Source organism: Leucoraja erinacea, chromosome 7 (genome assembly GCF_028641065.1).
Source record: "Leucoraja erinacea ecotype New England chromosome 7, Leri_hhj_1, whole genome shotgun sequence".
In the NCBI taxonomy this organism is placed as follows: Eukaryota; Metazoa; Chordata; class Chondrichthyes; order Rajiformes; family Rajidae; genus Leucoraja; species Leucoraja erinaceus.
Genome location: NC_073383.1, coordinates 10,781,061 through 10,799,628, shown reverse-complemented (window position 1 = coordinate 10,799,628; position 18,568 = coordinate 10,781,061). Strand labels below are relative to the sequence as shown.

Below are 18,568 nucleotides of genomic sequence, written 5' to 3'. Positions count from 1 at the left end.
TTGTGTTGGACCAGTTGAAGACAGGCAAGCCTTCTCTATCAGGTGAATTATCTTCGCATGTTGACCTCTTTCCCTTCTACTCTCTCATCATCATCATCATCCAATACAAAATACCAGTATTTGACCTTACAAACCATTACCCTGCTCTACCTTCCCTTTACTCTCATTAAATATGCTGAGTCTTCCTAAGTCTTTCTGGCTTTCAAGAAACATAATGTCTGAAGCTATTTCTAGTCTCTCTTCCTGGTTTTGATGGGTTAAGCTTGTCCAATTGTGTTTCCAACTGGCATGGTCTTGTCAGAGTCCTTCTTCACCCCACTTGCATCCATTTCCTCCTTAAGACTCACAGTCTTTCTTTCTGCAGGGGTTTTCACACGAGTAGTAACCTGGCAAATAGCTAACAATGGCCTGTTTCCTTTATCATCTTTACTTTTTTGCAAATCTTTCATTCTTTTGTTCTATATCTCTCTACATCACTCTATATCTCTCGTTTCCCTTTCACCTGACTAGTCTGGAGAAAGGTCCCAACCCGAATCTGCCAACAGTCATAGAAACACAAAATACATGAAATATTCCTTCACTCCGAAATATTCCTTCACACAGAGAGTGGTGAATCTCTGGAATTCTCTGCCACAGAAGGTATTTGAGGCCAGTTCGTTGGCTATATTTAAGAGGGGGAGTTAGATGTGGCCCTTGTGGCTAAAGGGATCAGGGGTTATGGAGAGAAGGCAGGTACAGGATACTAAGTTGGATGATCAGCCATGATCATATTGAGTGGCGGTGCAGGCTCGAAGGGCCGAATGGCCTACTCCTGCACCTATTTTCTATGTTTCTATGTTTCTATGCTGCCTGTCCCGCTGAGTAACTCCAGCATTTTGTGTCTCTCTTCCGTTTAAATCAGCATCTGCAGTTCCTTCCTCCAAGTAACCCCCCACTCAAGATGCTTCAGTGTTAAATTATTTTGTTAAACCACCTATGAAGTTGCATGTCATTTTTACGATGTTGAATAAGCAAAATATACACAAATTATTGTAATTGTCTGCTTTCCTTAAATTCACCCCTTCTACTGTGTTCAACTCAGCTACATATAGTCATAACAGGTTCTACATTCTTACCAATTTGTGAGTTACAATGTTTTTTCCTGTTCATTACAGGAATTATGTCTTATATTTATGACTACTACTCCCACAAGTCGAAGCATTTCTGTTATGTCTGTAAAATCAAATTCCTTCATCACTAATTAGACCTCATTCCGATTCAGATTCACTGGAGTTTAGCCTTTCCTGCAGGTTTTGATATCATCCTCTCACTGCTTTCATAAGTTCATAAGTGATAGGAGCAGAATTAGGCCATTCAGCCCATCAAGTCTGCTCTGCCTTACAATCATGGCTGATCTATCTTTCCCTCTCAACCACATATCCCTGCCTTCTCCCCATAATCCCTAACACCCTTACTAATCAAGAATCTGTCAATCTCTGCCTTAAAAATATCCATTGACGACCTCCACGCCATCTGTGGTAATGAATTCCACAGATTCACCACCCTCTGCCTTAAGAAATTCCTCCTCATCTCCTTTCTAAAGGTACGTCCTTTTATTCTGGGGCTATGGTCTCTGGTCCTATATTCTCTCACTATTGGAAACATCCTCTCCACCTTAATTCTATTCAGGTCTTTCACTATTTGGGAAGTTTCAATGAGGCCCCCCTCATCCTTCTAAACTCCAGCGAGTACAGGCCCAATGCCATCGAATGCCCATCATATGTTAACCCACTCATTTCTGGGATCATTCTCATAGACCTCCTCTGGACCCTCTCCAGAACCAGCACATCCTTCCTCAGATATGGGGCACTTTATTGGATCAACTTCAGTGCTTCTATATGCTTCTGCAACAAGGAGATTCACACACTGGACCATAGGAAGTGAGTTAGGAAAGGTTATGAAAATTAAAGCTCATTTAAATTTGCAAGCAGTACTAGTATGGGTGTGCAGTATCTCCACGTCCACGTGACTGCACCTCACCTCATTTGTCACAATAAAAGACCACACTTTCATCTCTTCCAATATAGGTGGATATATCCACATTAAGAAAATAATACAATTAAGAGTCACTAATCCGAATTTGTAGAAGATGGGCAAGCCTTTTATCTTCTGCGTGGTTTGTAATTTGTTTAAATTATTTTATTAAATCGTTGAAAACATTAGTGATGCAGTGGTGCTGGTTTCCGACGGGATGAGTTGCCACAATTAAGGCAACCACCATTGTGACTTAAGATAGACACACAATGCTGGAGTAACTCAGTGAAACAGGCAGCATCTCTGGAAAAAGGAATGGGTGACGTTTCGGGTCGTGACCCTTCATCAGGACCAAGTGCAGGCTTGCTGAACAGTTCCGCTCATTCCGCATGAGCCTACCTGATCTCCCAGTCGCTAAACACTTTAACTCCCCCTCCCATTCCCACACTGGCCTTTAAGTCCAGCACCTCAAATTTTACTTGGGAACCTTCAGCACAAAGATCATGGATTAATGACAAGGCAATCCATACAACCTGGAATTTCCTTCATTCTATTTTTGAGAAGATGACATTTTGCAATATTATGTGTGGGACTAGAAAATAATAAAATAATCACAGTTTGCAAATTACTTTTAACCCACACAGAATGCTACTACATCTATTTAGAGGCTGCCAATGTGAATGCTAACAATAGCCTCACATTTAGTCCTGATTTACTTGCTGATAGGCTGGTTCCAACACCAGCTGAAATAAGTTAATCTTCAACTAGTGTATAAATTGGTCATTTGCACCATACAGGAAGAGTGACCTCATTTTAAAACAAATGTTCTTATCAGAATTTGGAACATCGAATCAAAGTTGCATATCACATACGCAAAAAATAAAAGCAGCTGAAATGCCCCAAAGTATAAGCAAGTTATTTTCTCAGTGATAAATGGTGACATTACCAAATTATTCTTGATACAGAGCAAATCATTTCCAGCTTGAAAACAGCCAACCCCAAATGTGGTTTATTAACCAAATGAATGTCATCACATTAGCTCCTGTAATGCTCTATTTCTGACGAGATTAATAATATTACAGCCTGCATATAATCCATCCGGGGAGTGACAATAAGTTTAATCCATTGTAGTATTTTGATGAGAGGCTACCTATCCAATGTTCTTCTTTCTATCATTTCCTGTGTTTGCAGGGAAGTTCTTTCATAACCATTTTAAAATTTGTGAGTCACTTATGCACTCATAATGCAAATATTTATCAGTTCCATGATATTATCTTTGTTGCGTGGTTCCTGTTTGTAGAGGGCATATGTTAATTGCTGCACCTTTAAGTACAAGCAAGCTTTTAGTTTTAGGGGAAGAAAATATATATGTTCCCAGATAACAGATTTGATTTCCCAATTGCTTCCACTTGAGATTCTCCCTTGAGCATGTTTAAGATTTTCATATATTATTTTAGTCAATTATATCAACAAACACTTGTTCTCAACCTGCTGTTTGCAGATCTTAGCAGAATAAATTTAATTTATAATATCTTAGCTCAGATATCTGTGAATTAACCTGAGCGATTTTTTGATAACAACCAGAATCCAAAACAATCTCAGACATGGCTGAACTTTCTTTGGTGAGGTCACTGCCTTGTAAGCAGCGATCATTACATTTGAGTGCTTAGCTTTTTTTGGTCCTGGTGAGTTTGTATGGATATTTTATTTACAGTCAGTGCTCTATCATTTGAGGACAATATCCAGCCACTTCCCTAAGAACAGAAGGTGGCTCAGCGGTAGAGTTGCTGCCTTTCAGCGCCTGCAGCTCCAGAGATCCGGGTTCGATTCCGACTATGAGTGCTGTCTGTACGGAATTTGTATGTTCTCCCCGTGACCGTGTGGGATTTTGCCGAGGTCTTCGGTTTACTCCCACACTCCAAAGACGTACAAGTTTGTAGGTTAATTGGCTTGCGTTTGTATTCTTGGTATAAGTGTAAATTGTCCCTAGTGTGTGTAAGTTTGTTTTAATGTGCAGGGATCGCTGGGCCGAAGGGCCTGTTTCTGCGCTGTATCTCTAAAACGGAAAAATTAAAAACTAAAGAAATGTCTCCTGTATGTTTATAGATTTTGTTAAAGCACATCTCCCTCTGGCAACGTGGATCCATTTTACATCCATTAGATGGAGATGGGACGATTATACCAAACCATTATTTTGGGGGGAAATGGGAAACTGTGAAGGCTCCTTTCCAGTAATGAGCAGATGATAATAAAGTCCTCACACATCCTTTGTGCGTACATGTCTATGGTTTGCTCAAATTTATAAAACAGCATCATTACAATTGGAAAGCTGAGAAATAAAAATAATTCACTTGTCAATCTTTGTCTGTTCTGTATCAGCAATAATATTTAGGGGGGAAAAATTCACGCCTTGGAAAAAATATTAACTAATCTGAACATGCAATTAGTTCAAACAATCAGAAAGACAAATTAATCAGGACAATACCAGATTCGAGTCAGTGGTATAAAAATTACTCTGTGCGATAAAACAGGTGTGAAAAAGGAGCTGTCAGGAGCACCCCTGCAAATGGAGTATACGGAGGGAAGGGCAAGGTGGGAGTGATTCCATGTACACTTGATGTGCAAGGCTCCGTTAGTAACTTTAGCATAATTAGATATATCAAGTCAAGTCAAGTCAAGTCAAGTTTATTTGTCACATACACATACGAGATGTGCAGTGAAATGAAAGTGGCAATGCTCGCGGACTTTTGTGCAAAAGACAAACAACAAAAACAACCAAACAAATTATAAACACAATCATAACACACATATTATTTTACATAATAAATAATAGAAGGAAAAACGTTCTGTACAAAACACAGAATAAAATATAAGTCAAATATTTTTGGTGGTTCAGTTTGTCCTGCCCAATTGCTGGCATCAAAATCAAAGCATAGTCCATTAACAAAACACTAATGTTTCTATTGGTGGTTCCAGTTTGTCAATTGCTGGCTCTCACTTACATAACATTTACTACATTAACTTTCTCACTTACATAACTTGAACGGGCAAAGTGACAAACTCACTGTGAGGATGATGGAAATGTTGTGGTCTCAGTGAATATCAGGAACTCTTAGTTTAACCAGTGAGATTTAAGGGTTGATTAAATGAGAAGAGTGGCAGATTTAGATGAGTGCAGAGGATGGGTATAAAATGATAGAGAAAGGAAGAGAGGAAATGTAGGATAAAGTTTCAAAGGATCATTCAGAAGGCTTTCAGCAATACACAATACACAAATGAGAAGACTATTTTCTAAATGGGGAGAGGGTCAGAAACCAGTGGATTAGGGCTTGGGAGAACTGGTGCAGGATTCCCAAAAGGTTCATTTGCAAGTTAAACCAGTGGTAGGAAAGCAAATGCAAAGTTAGCATTTATTTTGAGAGGACTAGAATATAAAAACAGGGATGTAATGCTGAGGCATTATAAGGCACTGGTCAGACTGAGAACAGTTTTGGACACCGATGTCTGAGGAAGGATGTGTTGGTGTTGGAGAGGGTCCAGAGGACGTTTACAGGAATGATCCTGGGGATGACTGGGTTAATATATGATGAGCCTTTGACAGCACTGGGCCTGTACTCGCTGGAGTGAAGAAGAATGAGGGGGTCCTCATTGAAACTTACCGAATAGTGAAAGGGCTGATAGAGTGGAGAGTATGTGGGGAGTATGTTTCACTAGTGGGAGAGTCTAGAACCAGAGGGCAAAGCCTCAGAATAAAAGGGCGTACCTTTAGAAAGGAGATGAGGAGGGATTTCTTTAATCAGAGGGTGGTGAATCTGTGGAATTCATTGCCACAGGCAGCTGTGGAGGCCAAATCATTGGGTATTTTTTTAAGATGGAGATTGACAGATACTTGATTGGTATGAGTGCCAAGGGTTATGGGGAGAAGGCAGAAGAATGAAGTTGAGAGGAAAAGATAGATCAGCCATGATTGGATGGTGGAGTAGACTCGATGGGCCGAATGGCCTACTTTCGCTCCAATGACTTATGAACTTATTTTAGGTAAGAAATGAAATTTCAGCATTCTTACCAATGTTTAGTATTCACATGAATACTTTTGTGGTTTTCATGGGAAAATTGATAGAATTCAGACCATGATTACAATAAACCATGACCAAATCTACCCGAAAGATAGGAGGGTGGAGAATGCACTCCGTTCCATTGTTTTATATTTCAGTGGTCAGCCTAAAAATCAGTATAACCAACATTTAAGAAAACAAAACATTTTAAACGCAATTTACAATCGACAGCGCTCAATTTTTTTGTGCTGGTTTAAAAAAAGCCTCTTCCTGGAAGCAAGCCATGGCTGAAAAACTGGTCACACCCCAGGAAAATCTAATCATCACAGGAGATTTCCATGAATTGTGCTCTTTTATAAGGCTTTCAAATAGGCTTCAATAACCAATCTTGTACTTCAAGGCACAAAGACTTCCAAAGGTGTATTTTTGAAGCTTGAAAATGGAATCTCTTTTAATTAGCTTTGAAATCCAGTAAAATGTTTAATATGTAGGGAAGAACTGCAGATGCTGGTTTAAATCGACGATAGATACAAAACATTAAAATGTTTGATATCTTTTGTTAATGCATTTTGGTCATTTGAACTGAGGCTACTGTGCATTATCTTTTGATAAACCTTTATTTTGCTTCTTTAGCTTAAATTAGGTTACTACATTTCAATGTAACTTAATTAGGTTTGTACCATTTAATTGTTTAGTTAAAAAATTCTTATTGAAAATCTATTTTCAGACATTTCCTGTTTATGTTGCTTCATGGCAAATTTTGAGAGCAGTGATATATATTCAAATAAGTGTGAGTAGAGACTTACGTCAAATGTGGAAGGGGGAGTGATGCAGAAATAAAGCACGATATAAATTCTGAACACAATTTGCACTATGAAGCTAACAACTCCTTGCAATTGGGAATAAATGTCCAGAATACATCTTTCAATATATTTTTCATGCACAATAAAGAATTGTTTGAGCCTGGCACAGAGAGTAATCAAAATCCACAAAACATAGAAACATAGACATAGAAACATAGAAAATAGGTGCAGGAGTAGGTTATTCGGCCCTTCGAGCCTGCACCGCCATTCAATATGATCATGGCTGATCATCCAACTTAGTATCCTGCCTTCTCTCCATACCCCCTGATCCCTCTTGTCACAAGGGCTACATCTAACTCCCTCTTAAATATAGCCAATGAACTGTCCTCAACTACCTTCTGTGTGGCAGTGAGTTCCAGAGATTCACCACTCTCTGTGTTGAAAAATGTTTTTCTTATCTTGGTTCTAAAGGATTTCCCCCTTATCCTTAAACTGTGACCCCTTGTTCTGGACTTCCCCAACATCGGGAACAATCTTCCTGCATCTAGCCTGTCTAATCCCTTAAGAATTTTGTAAGTTTCGATAAGATCCTTTGTACATATCATATAGCATACTATGTTATATTGTACATATACTAGTTTCCATAACATACTTTGTACACATACTAGTTAATTAGTTTTTATATACATTTGCTTGGAATGACAAGGTTGCAACTTTTGTTAGCCAGATGCCTTTCCCACAAATGCAAAGCATTCGAGAAATATTCTGAAATTTTAAAAATAACTTTGAAGTTCTCTGCTTCCCATTGTTCTGCTGATTTCAAATAAACACTCCCAGCTGTGTTTCAATCCCAGCATTATAGTAATATTTAAAGAGTAAATTTACAAGTAAGGCTCTTGTAAAATTCAACAGTTTTCCACCCCAGTTTTACTCTCTCAGAATAAACCTTGGAATACTTTCAGCTACTTTGCCATAGGAAAACGTTAGCCACCATGAAGCATTGGCTATGACAGGCATCTGCCTGTTGGGTAATGGAGGTCAAATTAAAAAGAACATCATGCACATGCGACTGCCACGTGCTCTGTAGAATCAACATCAATGCATTCCTCCCAACCCCAGCCTTTGCTGCAAGCAGGGTGGGGAATAAGTGAAGGGAATTTATACACTATGACATCTTTATATACATAATAACTCCTAATTACAGGGAGGATATTTTCAGATCTTCCCTGAGGCACCACCCAAAGCATTGAACCAAATCACGAGACCTATCAGCAATTTGGTGAAGAATTAATGTCTGTTTATAGGCTCTAAACTAACAGAGCAACCAAAGGATCCTGTTCCCAGTTGGGATGTTCCTAGTAAAAATTACCACAACTTGTTCAATAAATCTTTTGAAAAAACTGAAGGATTGAATTAATAGTTTGGAAATAACTCTTCCATGCAAAAGGTCCATGGCAGAGTTTATAATCCATCTAAATCCGTTGTACCTGGCTTTTTCTAACCATTTCAACCCATACTTCTCAACCTGATGAGTGTGCTTAGACTCCAGCTCAAAACCCACGGCACTGCAGCTATTGGAAATCTACATTAAAGCAGAAAATGCTGGAAAAACTCAGCAGCTTGGACGGTACCTATGACCAGAGTAACAGAATTTTATTTTTCAGGTCAATTATGACAATTCATCAAGCTGACATTTTAATTCTGTTTTCTCTCCACTGAGTGTGCAGGACTTCTTCAACATCTCCAATGCTTTCTGTTTTTAATACCCTTCTAGCTCTTCACCTCAATTACTTTGAGTACTCTAACCTTTGGCCTGAATTTATAAAGTGACAGTCATATAACATGAAAACAGGCCCTTCAGTCCAACTCACCCATGCCAAGATAGATGATGCCCATCCAAACTAGTCCCATTTGCCTACATTTTATCCATACCCCTCTCAATCTTTCCAATCCATGGACCTGATCAAATGTTTTCAAATGTTGTCATTGTATCTGCCTCAACTACTTTCCATGTCAGCTTGTTCCATGTGCGTACCACCTACTGTGTGAAAACATTGCACCTCAGGTTCCTATATAAACTTTCCCTTCTAATGTTAAACCTAAGGTTGCTAGTTATTAATCGCCTAACCCTGGGAAAAAGACTGAGTGTGTTCATTCTATCTATGCCATCATTATTTTATACATTTCTTTCCCCCACTCTTCTGCGCTCCAAAGAATAGTCCTAGCATGCACAACCTCTCCATATAATTCAGTCCCTCATGTTCTGGCAACAGCCGCATAAATCTTTTAGCGTCATAGAGTAATACAACTCAGAAACAGGCCCTTTGGCCCTTGCCCGTAACCATGCCAACCTGGGTGCCTCATTTACACTAGTCCCACCTGTCCATGTTTGGCCCATATCCCTCAAAACATAGAAACATAGAAACATAGAAATTAGGTGCAGGAGTAGGCCATTCAGCCCTTCGAGCCTGCACCACCATTTAATATGATCATGGCTGATCATCCAACTCAGTATCCCGTACCTGCCTTCTCTCCATACCCTCTGATCCCCTTGGCCACAAGGGCCACATCTAACTCCCTCTTAAATATAGCCAATGAACTGGCCTCAACTACCCTCTGTGGCAGAGAGTTCCAGAGATTCACCTTTCCTATCCATGTATTTGTCTAAACATCTCATAAATGTTGTTTTAGTTTTCACCTCAACTACCTCCTCTGGTAGCCCATTCCATAAACCAACCACTCTGCACTCCTTCCAGTATAATGGACCTTTCTTATAGTAAGGTGACCAAAACAGAACAATACACCAGATGTGGCCTCACCAACATCTGTACAACTGCAACAAATCATCCCAATTTCTACACTCAGTGCCCTGACTGATGAAAGCCAGCAAGGCAAAGACTTTCTTCAACACCCTGTTTAACGGTGATGCCACTTTCCTGGAACTATGTACGTATACTCCTTGGTCCCTCTGATTCCACAATACTCCCCAAGGTCCTACCATTCACTGTGAAAGTGCAACCCTCATTTGACTTTCCGAACTGCCACACCTCATACGTGTCTGAATTAAACTCTATTTACCGTTCCTCAATGCACCTATGCAGCAGATCAACGACCCTGCTGTAATTTGGATAACCTACTTCACTGTCTAAGATAAAACCTACCTTAGTGTCATCCGCAAACCTATCAACCATGCCTTGCACATTCTAAACCAAATCGGTGATATAGATGACAAACAAAAATGAGCTGAGCATCATTCCCTGAGGCACACCTCAGGCCTGCACTATCACCTTCAGCTTCCTGCCATCAAGCCAATTATGCTACCTCTCCTCATATTCCATAGTCAAGGCTCATCCAATTGCTTCTCCAGCACCCAGTCATGTTCTTGGATATATCTGATCAGATCCAAAAGGTTTATCTGCCTCCATATACCATTTACTGCAGATGTTCCTCTTGCTCTTGAGCTCCCAAATGGCAACAGCTCACCCTTATCCGGATTAAACTCCATCTGCCATTTCTTCTGCCCAAATTTATAATTGATCTACATGATTCTACTGGATCATTTGACTACCTTCATCACTATTCAGAACTCCATCAATTTTTACGGGTCTGCAAACTTATCAATCAATCTCAAACTTACTGATGAATACAACATCTTGACTTAATGCCCTGTGGTATGCACCAGACATAATGTACTGATACCTGTTTTGCCAGCTCCACTTTCTCCAGTAATAAGTATACATTGGTCCTTGTCCTGGTCCCGTAAAGATCTGTAGGCTTCATCCGCCAAGGCGTAACTGTGGAAAAAATACAAATATCGTTATATGAAAAGGTCTTGAAACATAGAAAAATGGTGCAGTAGGCCATTTGGCCCTTCGAGCCAGCACCGCCATTCAATATGACGCTGATCATCCAGAATCAGAACCCTGTTCCTGCTTTCTCCCCATATCCCTTGATTCCCATTTACCCCAAGAGCTATATCTGACTCTCTTTTGAATACATCCAATAAATTGGCCTCCATTGCCTTCTGTGGCAGAGGATTCCACAGATTCACAACTCTCTGGCTGAAAAGGTTTTTCCTCATCTCAGTCCTAAATGGCCTACCCCTTATTCTTGAACTGTGACCCCTGGTTCTGGACTCCCCCAACATGGGATTTTTTATCCTGCATGTCTAGAGGAATATGGGCCAAGCACAGGCAAATGGAACTAGCTTGGATGGGGCATGGACAGATTGGGTCGAAGGGCCCATGTGCATGCTGTATGCCTCTATGACTCTCTCTACATCTCTGTAAAATAAAATAAATCACACAAGATTATAAATCATAAGACTGAGCAGAATTAGGCCTTTTGGCCCTTCGAGTTTGATCGCCCATTCAATCACGACTGATCTATTTTTTCCTCTCAATCCCATTTGTCTGCATTCTTCCTGTAGCCTTTAACGCCCTTAATAAATTAGTTACTAATTTAACTTTCATGAGGTTATAATTTACTGTTTATAAACTATTATAAGAAAAATTAGCATTTGAATTACTCCTTTAAAATATTAAAACTTCTCAAGATGGTATAATGTAATATTATCAAACGAAATCCGACTCATTTAAGAAGAATATGATTATGATTTAACATATGTGCCAAAGGTTTGATCAAAGAACTTAGATTTTAAGAAAGGCCTTGAAGGAGGAGTGAGAGTTGGAATGTTGAGTGGTTTAGGAAGGGAATTTTCAAAATTTAGGGCACTGGATCCCATGATGTGGTGATGGACAAAAGCTAAATGAAGAAAATTGTCTAGCCAATCTGCATTGCAACATTTCACTATTAAAATAATAAATCATTAACTAAGGCAAACATGGGGGAAAACGCCATCTAAACAGGCAGCCAGGTAGTGTACGTCACAACAGCTGAACAACCCAGAGAGCAGTAACTCATTACCAAGCTGGTTTCTAATGCTATATTTTAGTTTAGTTTAGTTTAGAGATACAGCGCGGAAACAGGCACTTCGGCCCACCCGGTACACTTACACTGTCCTGCACATGGTGGCGCAGCGGTAGAGTTGCTGCCTCACAGCGCCAGAGACCCTGGTCTGATCCTGACTACAGGTACTGATCGTGCGGAGTGTGTATGCTCTCCCCAGGACCGCGTGGGTCCTCTCCAGGTGCCTCAGTCTCCTCCCACGCTCCAAAGCCGCGCAGCTTTGTCGGCCAATTGGCTTGATAAAATTGTAAATTGTCTCTTGTGTGTCTAAGATAGTCCTTAGTTCCACTAGTGTCCCTAGTTTTGTCACTTGGGATCGCGTTACTATTCTATGAGGATGTCACCAGTTTTATTTTAGGATAATGCATGTTTATCTTTTTATAGTCACGGCTATACCAGGAGGAGAGGATTACCCATCTTCTCATATTTTTGGACAGTGAGAAAATCGATTCCCTTGGTCAAATGTCCTTTCTTTACAAGTGAATGAGGACAGATCACTTGACTGCCGAGACATCATAATTGAATAAAATATCATGCCCTGGGTACTATTCGATATTTGGCAACAGTAAAAGTCTAACTTAACTTTTCCTGTCCCAAAACAAATTGCTTTGGGCACACCTTACTAATTTAGCAGAGACCAGGAATCAAGTTTGGACCCTTCTGGATCATACATTTTCTCTCATTAATTATCTCAAGGAAGCATTGAAATCGCTGACCATAAGTAAACTACAAGTTCTGTTATTTATTGCAGAGATGCCAGGAGTCTTTGCCATGTAATTACTGGGTATGCAAAACCCTACATTGAAAAAGTTAGATCATTGCCTTATTGAGCATTTTGTGGAAAGACTTACTGGAAAAAGCAGAAATGATATTGCTGTACAAAGCTGCATCATTATACCAGCTGGGCAAAAGATGACAGATCTGCAGATTTTCAGCCTGTTGTGGCTTCCATGGTATCTCAAGTACCAGCAATTTACTATTAAAAATCATCTTGTATATTAACCTTGCCCTCAAAACTTGAAATAAACGAATAGAAACTTCATACCAGTTATCAGTCAGTTACATGTTGACACAATCTGAGAACATAAACTCAATTCACTCAACAACTTTTATTTCACTTCAGTTTCAGTGGGAAATAGGATTACACAATGTCCATCATTTGTTGCCAGCATCAGCCTGTGGAAGAAAATGACCCTAAAAAGAGTCATAGAGTGATACACTGTGGAAACAGGCTCCTCGGCCCAACTCGCCCACACCGACAACATGTCCCAGCTACACTAGTTCCACTTGCATGCGCTTGGTCCATATCCTTCCAAACCTGTCCTATTCATGTACGTGTCTGACTGTTTCTTAAACGATGGGATAGTCTACTAGATCAGCATCTGCAGTTCCTCCCTTCACATTATGTCTAAAGGAAGGGACAGAGATCAGTGTCCTGCACTGAGTGATTCACCCCCCCCCCCCCCAATACCTCCCAGCTTTCCATCAGCTACGAGGTATATAAGGATAGAAGTGAGCCAACACTATAGCACGGGCCTTATACAAAATTAGTGGCAGTTGCTTGCCTTGACGACTGTAACAATATTTCGAAATGAAACAAAAATATAAACACTGGCAGGTATTGCCATACTGATTGGTATTAGCTTTTCTACATCATCACTGGATCAAACATGCAATTATTTTCTAAACAAGCCCATGTTCTTCAACATTCCCAAACTATTTGTGTTGCTGTTTTTCACTCAAAAATGTCCCGTGCAAGGGCATCCTCTCATGCTTTCTATTAAAATTCTCCAGAATTATGTTTTAACTCTAATACAATGATTGTCCGGAATGGGAGACCATGTCTGCTCTGCGCCACGTTTCTCCAATTTTGGTGGGAAAGTCCTTGAAGTGAGATACAAAGGAAAAGATGTTGAACCCAGTGTCAGAATACTGATTTATGAGTAACGGCTGCAAATTCATCCTAAGAAAGAAACATCAACGACGCAGTGCTTTGGGACGGTGCAAACTGATCAATAACTCAAACAGAGAAGAGCCTCAAGCTAAACCAAGGAAGAAGGTTCCCAAAGCAACGTTATCAAGTTGTAGATAGATCACCTTGACTTCATCATTCTTCACAAAACCCTTAAATAAAAGCCCAGAATTGCTTCAGGAACAGACAGATGGTGCAATGAGAAGAAGACAATTACATTGTGGATCAATAGCCACTTTCTCCAGGGTTTCAATGCCACCTTTTAAAATAATAAACTTGGCTACACTGTTTTGGAGAAATAAATTGTGAAGCAATTCTCATTTGCTGTTGAGTCCATGGATTACTAGTTGTGCAGATTCTTTCATCTCAATCCTATCCCACTGCGAGTGTGCAATCAGTGTGTTTACACCCTTTAAGAATAGAACATGTGTAAATTCTTGCATATTAAGATTCAACTGCTCATTTGAAGTTTCATAGCAACATCAAATCTCCCACAGTCACTAACCATAATAGAGCCCTCATTGTAGTGAAAGGAATCATGTGTCATACCTCTAGAGATGTTACAAACGTTAACTCAGACAATCAGGATTTTTAAACTTAATTTCAGTTTAAAACACTTCAACAGAAAGATTTACAGTTAAAAAACTGTGTGCTCTCTCACTGTAATGAGGTGCACTTGTCTTACAGAATCTGTTCCACCAGTATTTTAAATGCTTTGTTTTGGTCATCTGGTATCTACCTAAACCCTGGTCATATATGGCAAATTTGGTGAAAAGCGTTGCGATATGTAAACGTTTCACCGAACACATGGATTTACTTGTGATCCATGCAGGTATCATCATAGATAGATTTAAATAAATAAAAACAACACGAATGCCTAGTTATGGTTGGCATATCACATCACAAGCCACAGCAATAAGCATTAAGCCTTCATAAAAAGTTATGAGTTAACACAAAAAGTACAATGGTGAGTGCACACATATTCTCAACAGAAAATTTTAATGTTGGTACTTTTCAATTAAAATTAAGATTAAAGATAGTGAAATTTGAAATAGCTTTGCATCCATTATATACCGAGGCACACAATGCATTGGTACAATTTTGATTACTATTCATACTACAGTCCTTCACTCTACCAAAATAATATAACTCCTTTTATTCTAGTTTCCTTTTTTTAATTTTGCTCACAGGGCGGCGAGTGAAACAGTCAGTGAGACTTTCATTTTCCATTCGTGATCTGTCAGACAGTCATTTCATATGCAAACCTGAGCATACACCAAGTGCAAACATTCAGAGGATCACATTATATTGCAAGGCAATCTTTCCCCTTCCCTTTCTGGCTGCTTGCCACACACACGGTGACATGCTATATCTAAACATTAAGTAGACTTACAAATGCATATCGTATTAGGTGGTTGATCAGTATGCATGGAATATTTTACATTTGTAACAAATCATCAAAGCAACAAAACAAGCGACATCACAGTAATCTTTTTGGTATTTGAAAGACTAACAGAATGTTAGCATTTGTGATTCCTCTCATGTCCTGTTGGTGTCACTTATCCAATGGTGACAGTTCTTCGTGTTAATCCCAACTCTGAGAGAAAAACAGCACAGGGTACAGTTTTCATTATTTCACTTCCAATTCGCACAAAACCCTGACTTGGTGACATACTGCTCTTCCTTCCCATGAACTGGATATAACAACTTGTACACCCTCCCCAACAACATTAATGGAGCACCATTGCCAGTGAAATTACATTGACAGCTCACTGCAATCTTACCCAGAGCACTAAACCTAGGCAAATACTACCCTGGTCAATAATAGTCAGAGCCAATGCATGAATTTGAAAAACCACCATTGTATATATTCGCAATCCCGATTTTCATTTGCCAAGGCCATGTGGATCAACTATTCTTGCAAAACATAACAGGAATTGCAAATTTCAATTGCACCGATCAATTGACCTTCAAAACTTCCACTGCCCACACTTGCACAGAAGAAAGCAGCCACCGTAGCACTTCCAGCAGTATCTTCACAAAGCATCAGACTCAGTGTGACGCAGAATCTTTTTGTGTTAACTCATAACAAAGATTAATGAAGGTTTAAAGGTGATGTGAAGTATTCATTTAACCTCTGCAAGCCTGTGAAAGAAACATTGCAACAGCATATCTGATCACAAGATTTTCTAGACATGTTCGTGCACCATTAAAAAAAAGCATAAAAATTGCTTGGTATTCAGAAACCTAAATATATCAGAATTAACTGAAAATTTTAGATTTGACAAATCTCCTTGAAGCTGTTTTATTTTATTTTATTAAAATTTTTGTTGCATTTTTCTTATATCTATACTGGACCGTAGTCCAAACATATTTGTTAAGTGTTATCAATCATTTATATACTCACGATTTCCCCAATGCTCATCAAATGGGCATTATTAAGGAGGAAAATCATAGCTGTGTTTAGGAATGAGCAGAGTGTATAATCCTGGCAGTGGACTGGGATGATTATCAACGTCAAATAAGATTCTTCCCAACCACTCAGTTTAATTCCTGGTAGAAGCTGAAGATAACTACACTCGTCCTCTAGCTAATTAGCTGCTTGAAAAAAGTTACGGGATTTTTATTAAAGGTGTGTTAGGATTGGCTTTGTTGCAATTTTAGGAGTGGTTTCAATTTGAGATGAACGCATAGTTTCTACTGAGAAAAATTATGCCCACTCTGGAAAGCAATATTTTTTTTATTGACAACTAAAATGTTAAAATATGACCTTAAAACATTAACCCTAATATTTTATGGTAACTAACATTAATAATTGGAGTTGCATTGGCAGCTTCTGGACCTTCTGACCTGAGAATCAGTCCATTATTCTGTTGTCAATTCATAAAATTCCCATTACCTATGTGAAATAGTTTAGGTTGTACTGCCAAGCTGAAATATGACCCATGCCTTGCTGTGTGTGGTAACTACATTGGGCCATTTCAAAACCAGCTCTAAGTAGAAGATGAAGTCAGTTTGTAATATTTTCTGTGCCGTTGATAAAAACTTACCAAAATACACTATTTAAACTATTAATGGGCCATCCATGCTTGGGCAAGCTGTTAGAAAAGCAGACTTTTATTATAAAAAGAATAACAAGCTTGTAATATTGTGTAAATAAACAAAAAGTGTTGGAGTAACTCAGTGGGTCAGGCTGCATCTGTGATGCACCCATGACAAATTGGTGTATCGTCAGGTTTGCATATGAAATGACTGTCAGACATTGCCTGTCCATTCCACAAATGCTGAGTTATTCCAGCATTGTATTTATTTTCTTTTTACAGTATCCAGTTCCTTGTGTTATATCTACTCTTATCACCTTTCCATTTCAAAATGAACAGCTAATCCACTTACAATAACAGGTTTTCTGATACTTAACCAGATAGGTGTCAAATATATGATATGATTTTTCTAAACTAATCCTTCAGCTATGTCATGATTTTTCTTTAATACATATATTTGTTGCCAATTTCTGCAGTAATCATTTGGCTGGAAACTGTAGTTGTAATTATTGTACCCATTTAGTGGTGGAGGTCACCTCCAGTTTTATACCAATCACTAAGGATATTTGTAAAACAACAAGGAAATAAAAGTTAGTAGATTTCATGGAGTAGTTTACTTCACCTTTGCAGAATTACATCTGCATGTTCCTAACGACACAGTATCTAACGAGTGACAACTAACAATTTCCCATCATTTGCAATCCGTGATTATCTACCACTCACCCGCCCGACCCATACCCAATGACCTTCAAAAAGCAAAGGTAGACAAAAATGCTGGAGAAACTCAGCGGTTGAGGCAGCATCTATGGAGCTAAGGAAATAGGCAACGTTTCGGGCCAAAACCCTTCTTCAGACGCGTTGCGACGTTCGACCCGAAGCCTATTTCCTTCACTCCAAAGATGCTGCCTCAAACGCTGAGTTTCTCCAGCACTTTTGTCTACCTTCAATTTTCCAGCATCTGCAGTTCCTTCTTAAACCTTCAAAAGCAATCCCGACTTGCTTCAGGGAAACTCAAGAGTTAAATGTCAGACTCACAGTCAGACATTTGATGGTTACATCTGCACTGTGGAATCTGCCCCGCAGTGCAAATAAGCACACACCCACAGCTGCGATAGCTCCATCATTCTGAGTTATTCCTTCAGTTAAAGACAGAGACACATTCATGCAGTTTCGTCTTGTGCTCAACAGAGCTGTTGGGTTAGATTAACCGATCAAATTACAGGACAAGGAGCAAATTTCATTTTTAGTTTCGAGATACAATGCGGGAACAGGCCCTTTGGCCCACAGAGCCCTCACAGACCAGCGATCACCTGTACACTAGCACTACACAAGGGACAATTTACAATCGTTACCGAATCCAATTAACATACAAACCTGAATGCGTTTGGGGTGCAGGAGGAAACCGGAGCACCCGGGGAAAACCCACGCAGTCATGGGGAGAACGTACAAACTCTGTACAGACAGCACCCGTAATCAGGATCAAACCCAGGTCTCTGACGCTGTATGGCAGCAACTCTACCGTTGCGCTAACGTGCCGCCAATTTTGTACCTGATATTTTAATCAGTTTCTTATTTTATTAAAGCTCTGTTTTACATTGCTACAGTCTGGGACGTATCTGGAGTTAACATTTGTTCTTTTCAAATACCTGTGCTAAGATATCATTCCCTTCTCCAATATTCTAAAAATCTAATTTTTAGATTTTACAAGGAAAAGCT

The 18,568-nt window shown here is 39.4% G+C and overlaps 1 protein-coding gene across 3 annotated transcripts in view; it reads right to left on the bottom strand.

Annotated features, from left to right (window-relative positions):
• myo1b (myosin IB) overlaps window positions 1-18,568 on the bottom strand; it is a 259,411-nt gene that overhangs the window by 151,384 nt on the left and 89,459 nt on the right. For all 3 annotated transcript variants that reach the window (XM_055637781.1, XM_055637782.1, XM_055637783.1), the window contains exon 4: window positions 10,571-10,665. In XM_055637781.1, the coding sequence (XP_055493756.1) occupies window positions 10,571-10,665 (95 nt within the window). The remainder of the gene's footprint in view (window positions 1-10,570; window positions 10,666-18,568) is intronic.